General features: G+C 36.4%; 1 protein-coding gene across 1 annotated transcript; it reads left to right on the top strand.

Annotated features, from left to right (window-relative positions):
* The first annotated feature begins 2713 nt into the window (after positions 1-2713).
* On the top strand, positions 2714-7619 carry LOC115219325 (zinc finger protein 239-like). The gene is made up of 2 exons (XM_029789487.2): positions 2714-3028; positions 6529-7619. Exon 2 carries the CDS (start codon positions 6756-6758, stop codon positions 7608-7610), a length of 855 nt encoding a protein of 284 aa, XP_029645347.1. The 5' UTR covers positions 2714-3028; positions 6529-6755; the 3' UTR covers positions 7611-7619.
* Positions 7620-12054: the final 4435 nt, after the last annotated feature.

Genomic DNA, 12054 nt, shown 5'->3' with positions numbered 1-12054 from the left:
AGTATTGTCGATACTCGAGAAACTAGAAGAGGTATTTGATCTAGGAACGTGATTAAATGCCGCTGAATATTCAGGAAAAAAAAAGCAAAACCCGATCCCTATAGGATGTGAACCCAGTTTATGAACGGTCGTTACTCAAAGATGCAAAATATTTTGTCAAACACTCTGTTGTCTACCGCTTCTTGAAAACAGAAGTAGGAAACCCACGATAGCGAGAAAGAGAGAGGACACTTCACAGTGCACGGGAGGTAACTCTGGGTCCTGAATTTTCTTTTTCTTTCATGAAATGGATGCCTGAAGGTGACGAAATAATTGTCCCCCCCCACACACACACACGCACTCACACTCCCCCTCTCTCTCTTTCTCTCTCTCTCCCTCAGTTAGATCAATCTCAATACTACCAAAGCTTTTTGCAGGATTACGGGGAGAAAGAATGGCAGTCGTAGTTATTCCCAGTCGAGGTTGAACAGAGATTTCCTACTCAGTATGGAGATTACTTACAATCATTGGAATAAGAGACAGAGAGAGAGAGAAAAGTAGTTGTGCACCGGATGGGAGAAGCATCAGGAAGAGCCTCTCGCTGGTTATGGAGCAAAAGACGAGAGTTAAATTGGAAGCCAAGAGAAGATGATGAGCAATGAGTTGGTCATCTCAGCTGACCCGCTCACTGGAGGGGATTACGGTCCAAATTCTAAATACCACCTGCTCCTTCCAGTCAAAGCTATGTTCACCAAATATATATATATATATATATATATATATATATATATTATATATATATATATATATATATATATATATATATATATATATATATGCGGGCGCAAGCGTGGTTGAGTATTAAGGAGTTTGTTTCCCAACCACATGGTTCTGGGTTCTATCCAACTGTGTGATACGTTGGGCAAATGTTTTCTGCAATAGCCTCGGGCGGGCCGACCAAAGCCCTGCGAGTAGATTTGGTAGACGGAAACTGAGAGAAGCACGTCATATATATGTACACACACACACGCACATACATGTATGTATGTATGTATGTATGTATACACACACACACATATATATATGTATACATGGGGGTGGGATTATTGACTGTTATCCACCATCGCTTCACAACTGGTGTTGGTATGTTTGCGACGCCGTAACTTAGTGGTTCGGCAAAAAGAGACCGATAGAATAAGTGTCAAGTTTGCGAAAAAAAAAAAAAAAAGTACATGAGTCGATTCACACATCTAAAAAAAACTTCCTTCAAGTCGGTGCTTCAGTCTAAAGATTGAAACAAAAAACGATTTAAAAAAATATATGGCTGAATGAATCGGCATGTAAGTTGTTGAGTATTCCGCAGACACAAGTATTAATTAGTATAATTCTTGGAGGGAATTAGTGTCATAGGGCTGGATCTTTGAATTACGAATACAGACCATCTGTTGGGACTCCATACAAGTTCCATCTACCTAATTTCATGTAAACATGTATGGCCAAGGTGAAATATTACTTGAAAATATATGAGGGCTGGTGACAGGATGAGCATCTAGCCATACAAAATGTGTCTGATCCACGCGAGCATGAAAAAGTGGATGATTGTCTAAAAGAATAAAAGTGAGAGTGGATGAATGTATACTATTAGGCGCACGTACGTGGGTGTGCGGGCGCACATGTGTAGGTATGAACATGCGCGCTTACGCGAATACTATGAAATTTCTACCCCCTTACTTTTACTCCCTCCCCTCACTTAGCGGTCATTTAAATAGCTCTTTTGTCTTATAACGGTCAATCACACAGTAATTTCCCTTCCTATAACGGTCATTTTTCATAGTATTTTTCCGATGGTCGGACAACTGAAAAGATGGCGACATGGATTTCCAACTCGGCATCCGAAACTCGGAGTTTTATCATGGCTACCGAATAATTGGGATCTTTTCGGTTTGAACGGCAGTTTTTAACATAATTTCTAGGTAACTAAACACTTTTAAACTTCGTATACTAGTAGAATGTGTTTATAAAACATCTTTTTCTCTTGGCTTTATTGAGAAAATTCTATAGTTTGTAAGATATTCGTTGTTTTTTTTCTTCAATTTCTGCAATTTTAACCAATCAATGACGTCTATTGAGGTGAAAACATTCTGTGCCGTATGAATATGTCCCTCGTTTAAGAAACAGATTGGGTTTATTTACATTTGTGAAGAAAAAAAGATACCCTTCCCCCCACCCCAACCCTAACTCTAACCCTAACCCTAAAACAGATTGAAATGCAATAGATCGATACTAGGGTCATAATTATGGGTGAGAATTTCATATGACACCGCTAGAAAAAACTGCCGTTCAAACCGAAAAGATCCAATATATGTTCTTTTATTCTTTAATTCTTTTACATGATTCAGCCCTAAGACAATCATCCACTTTTTCATGCTCGAGTGGATCAGACGCATTTTGTATGGCTGGATGCCCAGCCTGTCACCAACCCTCATATATTTTCAAGTAATATTTCACCATGGCCATTCATGTTTACATGACAGATCGGAAACGAAGAACACTTCTTCCATGACAAGGACACTTGCTTACGACCATTGCCCAATGTCAAGGCAAGGAGACAGTAGAAGTAATACAAATGCACACACTCTCTCTCTTTCTTTCTTTCTCTCTCTTTCACGCACACACACACACATGGCCTTCTTTCAGTTTCCATCATGTTCCCTTGGACCAGACGAAGCTGTTTAATTGGGCAGCGAATTAAGTCTGTCTCATGAGCGCCGAAGTAATGTATACACAAGTGGGAATCGAAACCAGATTGTCGACCGAGCTTAGCTTACAACAAATCTATGTAATTTGTTTTCTTAGTATTGAATCGGTTTTTTTTTTGGCTTCGGATTTCATACAATAAGGAACACTCGCAAAGTTTTCACCGGGAGGATGCATGCACTTTATAACTGCTTCTGCTATGAACTCTGCAAACGTTGTTTAATTGATCTCACGACTGCTAATGTTAAAGTAACTCTGCCGAAAATTGAAACCGAGCAACAAAATGTGGACGGTAAACCATTTTTTTCTATTCTATTATTTTGTTATTGTTTTTTAACTACCAGCCGTACTATTTATAGTTTTGTAGGTTAATGTTAAACCCTAGCGCCCGTATTATTAAATATCAGCGAAACGAAAAACGGCTCTTAGTTTACTCTCTTTTAATTGTTTCAGTCATTTGACTGCGGCCATGCTGGAGCACCGCCTTTAGTCGAGCAAATCGACCCCGGAACTTATTCTTTGTAAGCATAGTACTTATTCTATCGGTCTTTTAGCCGAACTGCTAAGTTACGTGGACGTAAACACACCAGCATTGGTTGTCAAGCGATGTTGGGGGAACAAACAGACACGCAAACACACACACACACATACACACACACATATATATACATACATATAGACGACGGGCTTCTTTCAGTTTCCGTCTACCAAATCCACTCTCAAGGCTTTGGTCGGCCCGAGGCTATGTAGTAGAAGACACTTGCGCAAGGTGCCACGCAGTGGGACTGAATTCGGAACCATGTGGTTGGTATGCAAGCTACTTACCACACAGTTTAAAAAGAAAATCAAAACATAATATGATATAAATGATTACTGGTATTAATACAAAAGATGCATCACTAACAAAGGATTTTTTTTCTGTTTCATCATAAACCTCAACAAGTCTGCCGACATGCAGTTCTTAATCCAGAAGAAAATGCGTTGCTAAAACATTGCTTTACATTTCTGCATGCTTATATATCAATCAATTAGACATAATTCTTAACCAATTGAAACGTCTGAGAATGTTTTTAAACTGGATGAAAAAATATCATTTTAAAAAAAGGTGTACGTGTTAGATGTCATTGGTATTTAAAACATTTATTGATTTCTTTTCAAGAGACCATTTTTTTTCTTATTTCGTTTCGTTTGGTTAACGTTGAAAAACTAGGTGCCAAATTTTACAGCCAACCGTTTTTTAGTCTGTTTTTATCTCGTGTTTTTAAAATAATTTTTTTAATATTCTATGCTATCTTTCTTTTCTATTGATTAAAACTATTTCACATATCGACCAATTCATGTAACGGAAATGAGGGGAACTGTAGACTTGTGACATTTTATATTTCGCAATATATGTATCACATGTACTTTTACAGTACATCAACCGAGCCTCGATGCGGTCGCTCTACATGCTAGAAGTAACAGCCAAATCTCCAATAAATTTCCCTCCTGTACTTTAAAACGAGAAGTACACGGTAAATGGTCTTAGATATAAAAAAGGACGGGATGGCCAGAGCTGGAATGCTTTTGACGCTGTCTACTACGCCAGGGCTGATCCTGGCATAAACAACAGCAACTAGTGTGGAGGCGCAATGGCCCAGTGGTTAGGGCATTGTGAGTGTTTATTGAGCAAAATCACCTAAGCTCCACGAAGCTCCGGCGGGGAGGGGTAGTGAACCCCGCTGTACTCTTTCGCCATAACTTTCTCTCTTTCTTCCTACTTCTGCCACAAAGTAGAGGGACCATGGTGTGGTAAACTTTCAGACCCTAGGATGGTTCAGCTCTCCACCCGTTAAAAGCCACCTTTTACAGAATGAGGATAACAACGTAGCTTTCGTGCTCGTACAACCGCCTGTCTATCGCGTGTGGTGGGTGGATTTTCAAGTTGCAACACGCAATATTAGTAACTTAGAGTAGGCTCGAATTAGAGATTATTCTTTGTGGCTAATGGCGCGAGTCCTGATTGGAAGAAGAAGACAGCAACAAGTCGCGTTAAACGTTTATAATACATTCTGTGATTACGTATGTGCATTGTTGTTTCTTGTTTATGTATAAGGTGAAAGGCCAATGGAGTGCACACCTTTGGATAGACCTAGAAAAGATGAAAGACAAAACTCGTCTCTGGTGGGATTTGAACGTTAAAACAGACACATTACTCAGTACTTTAAGGCAGTGGAGTATGACAAACCAATATTTCTCACTGTTCTACATTCCTTCTATGTAATAATAACAGGTAATTTCAGACACAATTCCTCAAATTACTAGGCGGGGTGTATAATTAATAGCGTGTAATTGCATTTGGAAAACCAACCACTTATGATAATAATAATAATTTTGGTACATGGCCAGTAATTTTTAAGGAAGGGGAAGAGAATTACATCAACTCCAGCGTGCAGCTAGTACATATTTTATCGACCCCGAAAGAATGAAAGGCAAAGTTGACTTCATTGGCATTTGAATTCAGAATGAAGAGTTGGAAAATTTTTTTCTCTACTCTAGGCACAAAGCTCGAAATTTTGGGGAAGGAGCCAGTTGATTTGCTTGACTCCAGTACGCAACTGGTACTTAATTTATCAACCCCGAAAGGATGACAGGTAAAGTCGACCTCGGCGGAATTTGAACTCAGAACATAGTGACAGACGAAATACCACTAAGCATTTCACCTGGCGTGCTAACATCTTATTTCTTTATTGCCCACAAGGGGCTAAACATAGAGGGGACAAACAAGGTCAGACAAAGGGATTTAGTCGATTACATCGACCCCAGTGCGTAACTGGTACTTAATTTATCTACCCCGAAAGGATGAAAGGCAAAGTCGACCTCGTCTGAATTTGAACTCAGAACGTAACGGCAGACGAAATACTACTAAGCATTTCACCTGGTGTGCTAACATTTCTGCCAGCTCACCGCCTTCATAGAGTCGGAAAAAAATTGCTGCTTGTCTAACACGGTGACAGTTCTGTTTATTTGTTCCCTTAATAATGACAACAATAATCCTTTCTCCTGTAGACGCAAGGCCTGAAATTTTGTGGAAGCAGGTTAGTCAGCCCCAGTGCTTAACTGGGATTTATTTCATTGACTCTGAAAGGTTGAAAGACTAAGTCAACTTTTGCTGCATTTCAATTCAGAATGCAAAGCCAGAAGAAATGCTGCCAAGCATTTTGTCTGATACGTTAATGATTCAGGCAGTTCACTGCCTTAACAATAAAAACAATAAACCTTTCTACTATAAGGGAGGAGACTAGTTAATTACATCAACCTCAGGTACTTATTTTATAGACCCTGAAAGGATGAAAGGCGAAGTCAACCATTGTAGAATTTGAATTCAGAACATAAAGATGGCTGAAATGCTGCTAAGCATTTCATCCAGCGATTCTGTTATTAATAATCTTCATCATCGTTTAACGTCCGCTTTCCATGCTAGCATGGGTTGGACGATTTGACTGAGGACTGGCGAACCAGATGGCTGCACCAGGCTTCAATCTTGATTTGGCGAAGTTTCTACAGCTGGATGCCCTTCCTAATGCCAAATTATTATTAATAATAATGGTTTCAAATTTTGCCACAAGGCCTGCAGTTTTCAGTGGAGGGACTTAGACAATATCCCCCACTCTGGTATTTAACTGGTGCTTTATTGTATCAACTCTGAAGTATTAAATAGAAAATATATTATGAAAATATCAACCATTTTTTTTTTTTAATCTTCATTCTCAGACGTTCTTTTATTCCAATTTTTCTTTTTCTGTTTTCCAGACAGCTGTCATGTTGAATAAGTTGCAAGTCTACCAACAACAACACAGAGCAAAAAGCAAGAAAACTATAATCTGTTTGTTATATTAAAAACATAGTATGGAATTCATTTAAGGCGGTTTAGCTACTCCATTAAGCTGGCCTTAAGTGAAGCAATCCTAAAGAAGACGCTTCTCAAGTGTTTTGAACTAAAATGGTTTTACTCCATTACTGAGAGACCCAAATTCTAAATGTGGAATGAAAAAGCCAAAATGTTCCAGTGTAAGCTTTGTGGGGATGAATTTCCAAAGAAGACTAAATTGAAAAACCACATGCGGATGCATTCCGGAGAGTGTTATGAATGCGAGACCTGTGGGAAATCATTTCCAATGAAGTATTGTTTAATAGTTCATGAAAGAATACACTCAGGGGAAAAACCTTTCTGTTGTGAACAATGTGGAAAGGGCTTTGCTGCAAGCTCTCATCTCGTTACACATATTAGAACACACACAGGTGAAAGACCCTTCAGTTGTAAACACTGTGGTAAATGCTTTACAAGAGGTTCCCATTTGTTAATTCACACGCGAATTCACACTGGGGAAAAACCGTTTAGTTGCGATATATGCGGTAAGGGATTTTCTGCCAATTCACACTTAAGAAGACATGTCCGGACTCACACAGGGGAAAAACCATTTAAATGTAGTACATGTGGTAAAGCTTTTTCTCAAGGCTGCACATTGTCGTTGCACATGCGTAAACATACTGGAGAGAAACCGTTCTCCTGCGACACTTGTGGTCAAAGCTATCCTTCGAATACCATTCTGAGGAAACACATGAGGAGACACGATGTGAAGAAACAGTTTCAGTGTGATGTGTGTGGCAAATATTTCATATTACAATGTCTTTTGAAAATACATGTGCGGACCCACACGGGTGAAAAACCTTTCAAGTGTAAAGTGTGTCAGAAAGGGTTCATTGGAAACTCTCAGTTACTTAGACATATGAAGTCACATACGGGAGATAAACCTCACGTATGTGCAATATGTGACAAACACTTTTCATATTTTTGTCTATTGAAAAATCATGTAAAGACACATACTGGATAAGAAATAAGAGGAAAAAAAATGGAAACAAAAAAAGAAAAATAAGGCAAAGGGTTTTTAAAAATAAAACTCCTTTGTCATACATACATATATATATGTATATATGTATGAATATACATATGTGTATATATATATGTATGAATATACATGTGTGTATATATATATGTATGAATATACATGTGTGTATATATATATATGTATGAATATACATGTGTGTGTGTATATGTATATATATATATGTATATATATGTATGAATATATATATATGTATATATATGTATGAATATATATATGTATATATATGTATGAATATATATATATGTATATATATGTATGAATATATATATATGTATATATATGTATGAATATATATATGTATATATATGTATGAATATATATATATGTATATATATGTATGAATAATATATATATGTATATATATGTATGAATATATATGTATATATATATATATATATATGTATGTATGAATATATATATATATGTATATTATGTATGAATATATATATATATGTATATATATGTATGAATATATATATGTATATATATGTATGATATATATATATGTATAATATATGTATGAATATTATATATATGTATGATATATATATATGTATGAATATATATGTATATATATATATATATATATGTATGTATGAATATATATGAGTGTGTGTGTGTATATATATATATATATATATATATATACCAGATTTTCCAGTATACAAGTTGAATTTTTCAGACCAAAATTTAAAACCAAAAAAAGGCAAGTCAACTTATATACTAAGACAACTTTGTAGGACCAAAGATTCCATGTGAAATAAAATGCAGCCAGATTTGGAAAGATAGTGATGATGTTTGAATGTTTACACTACATGTTCACACTATATACCATGTTGACTTGTGTGCTGGAAAATTCAGTAATTGTTTGGACAGACAATGGAGATCTGAGGTTGGATTTTTTTTTTTTATTTTAAATGTGACTAGTTCTACATTTAATGGTTCAAAGCGCCGTACAATCAATGTGAAGAAGGTAGAGGTGGCATGTTTTTTTTTGTTTTTTTTAAAATTTTTTATAGCATTACATTTCACTTCATTTCATGATTCTGGATGAAAGCAGGTTAAGAAAATAGGTACCAGTTACAGTAATGTATTAGGTTGGCAACTAAGTTCCCGCTGTTTTTTAAAATTTAAATTTTTAAAAGGTTTACTAAAAAAATAACAACTAATTGATCAAAAATGTATTCACCATTGTTGTTTACAACTTCTTCCCAATGTTCAACAAGATTTTCAATACTTTGTTGGTAGAAATCACCTGTTTTTGATTCAAAAAATTGATCCAACCAAGCTCCAAATTCTTCATCAATATTGAACGAAACTCCGCACATAGCATTCGAAAGAGGTGGAAATCCGTTGGTGTCAAATCAAGAGAGTACGGCAAGTGAGGCAGCACTTCCCAGCCATGCGTTTAAATGGCTTACTTGGTCATATTGGCAATATGAAGGCAGGTGTTATCGTGCAGCAGAAGAACTCCATGCTGCCGATTAGGTTTTTTTTCTCTTGAATAGCCGTGTTGAATTATTCCATCTGTTGAACATAGAGTTCCACGTTGACCGTTTGGTTCCATTCAAGCAATTCATAATGGATAATCCCTTCCCAGTCCCACCATGCACACATCGTTTTACGCGAATGAACATCATGTTTCACGCGTGGTGTTGCTTGTTTACCGGGGCTAAGCCATTCCTTATGCTGCTTCATATTGATGTACAGGTACCATTTTTCATCAAATCGTTGCTTCATCAAATCGTTGCTTGTGTCCATGCGTTGAACAGTGATGAGCAAGCAAACCAGCAGAGATTGTTGCTCATTGATTTTTGTTGTTGTCACTTAAAGCATGTGGAACCCATGCTCCATACTTCTGAACCTTTGCCATTGAGTGAAGATGCTTCACTATAGCAGTGTGGAGCATTCCATTTTCCCTGCCAGTTCCCTTGTTGTTTGACGAGAATTTTCGTGCAAAAGTTGGTTTAATCACTCTTCATCGAACACAACTGGACAGCCAGAATGAGGTGCATCTTTGAGGTCAAAATTCCCATTTTTGAACTTGGCATACCAATCACAAGTGGTTCTTTCAGCTATAACACCCGCTCTATACACAGCATAAATATCGTGAGCAGCTTTTGCGGCCTTAGAACCTTGATTAAAAGCAAAAAGGAGGAGGTGTTGAAAATGCTCGTTTTTCTTAACTTGACATTCCATTTTAATAATCTGAAAATAAACAAAAATTAACTAAAATTAACTAGAAAAAACAAAACAAAACAAAATAGATTCAAAAATAGAATTCTTGAAAAAATAGATTCCAAAATTTAAAAACACAATAAATTCCAAAATTAAAAAAAACAGTGGGAACTTAGTTGCCAACCCAATATTAGGGTTGGTTGTGAAAAGACTATAGTTGTCTTTGAATCCCTCCAAAATCTTTTAAAATTGGCCATGCAGTTAATAATAAAAACAAGAAGAAAATGAGAGAAAAAGCTGTGAGACCCTTGTATAAGAATATTTGCTAAAAGTGGGCAAGAACATTACATGGTAGTTTAGGATAGAACTTTGTTGAGAACTCATTTGTAAATTTTTGTTTCCTTTTTTTATGATTTGTTTCTGTTATTTTTATGTTTATGCTTATCTGAAGTGCCATATTGTATGATCTTTGATAATGTCAGATGCCATGGTAGTCAGAGATATTTAGAAAGTGAAGCTATACTTGAGATGAAGCCATTTTAAAACTGCCTGAAACCTACCATTATCATGTTAACTCTGCTGTTCATGTTTGTTTTGTTTAATATCTATTTTTGTTTTTAGTTGTTGTTGTTGCTGAAGAGGAGAATATTTGTATGATATTTTGGCTAAGTCATTGAATGTCACACACACACTGCAGCTACTTGTGTTAAGTTTTGGGTGAGGATTAGAGACCTGTAACATAACCAGTTTGATATCATTTATTAAATCTGTCAGATCAGTGTTCTGGATATTCAGGTTGTCCATATCATCATAAGATCATCCCATCCCATCATAAGATCATGACATCCCATCATAAGATCATGATTTTGATTCTCAGACCAGGCAGTACATTTGTGTTCTTAAACAAAACCCTTAATTGTTCTCACATTGCTCCAGTCCATTCTGTTGTAAATGAGTTTCAGCAATTCCTGGGAAGTTAACCCAGTGACAGACTGACATCTCATTCACTGATGAGTTTTGTAATCTCAGTCACTGGTGTGCTATAAAAACTGGGTTAATCTCCAGCCTTCTGCCTCCTTGAGCTCATAACAAAAGCTATGTATGAGGGCAGGCTTTCAAAAAAAATTTATGATTTAACAACTAGTATTTAAAAGATGGGAGTACCTTGAGAGAGAATAAAGTGCTATGTCTAAAATTTATACAACTATATAGAAACTACCTCACAGTTTTATTTGGTCCTTATTTTTTATAAGACAATAGGGATTTCAACTGCTTATATAGCAGCTGCCTATGTAGCTTTAGTGGCCCTTTTAAATTTTCTCAGAAATTTGTTGCAGGCTTTCACTCTGTAATTTAACAGTTTTTTTATGGCCCCTGTTTTAAAGATTGTCAAAAGTTCGTTGAAGAGAAATTTGTTTGCATATACATTATCTTTTTACGTCCACTTTTGTGGTTGGACACCCATCCTTCATGTTAATGCTTTCAGTTGGTTCTTATGGCATTATGACAGGGATGTGGTACATCTATTTCAAAATGGAAATACACATGGTAACCAAAATACCTACAGTAAGGACTGATATACACACAGTTAAACTAAGAGTTGCACTTAGAGCATCTAAGTTTTGCAAGTGACCACCAGTTTAAGTACTAACTAGGTTGACCAAATGAGAACCAGTACTTTCAGCACAATATGGCCATAGTATCTGTTTAAACAGCTTTTGTAGCCCTTAGACTAAAGATGGCAGGTTAGTTTGTAGAAGGTGTGTAGTGGTTTGGTAAGGAGATTTGGTTGTTACATTGCCCTTCGTAAAAACCTATATCAGTATTTACTTTGTGTTTGCTGGATGGCAAGGAATTTGTTGAAAGCTGATTTAGCTGTATTGTTGATAAACTGAACATCATCATTTAACGTCCAGTTTCTATGCTGCATACAGACATATGTCACCATTATCATATTTTTAATCCTGCTTTTCCTGATAGCATGAAATAGATGAGTTTTGTTGTTAAATACAGGAACACTCTGAGGGAGAACAAGATGATGTTGAAAAGTGTTCCAGCCATGACTGTCCTGTCTTATTCTTGTCATTAGGCAGGATGTACCTAATACTACATAATCCAGTATGCAATGTAGCCTTAACTCTTAACATTCTGTTGGAAAGCCCAATCTTTTAACGATTCCATTACAAATCGG

Source organism: Octopus sinensis, linkage group LG14, assembly GCF_006345805.1.
Source record: "Octopus sinensis linkage group LG14, ASM634580v1, whole genome shotgun sequence".
Taxonomy (NCBI): Eukaryota; Metazoa; Mollusca; class Cephalopoda; order Octopoda; family Octopodidae; genus Octopus; species Octopus sinensis.
The sequence above is the reverse complement of the archived record's forward strand: the minus strand, read 5'-3'. Positions and strand labels throughout refer to the sequence as shown.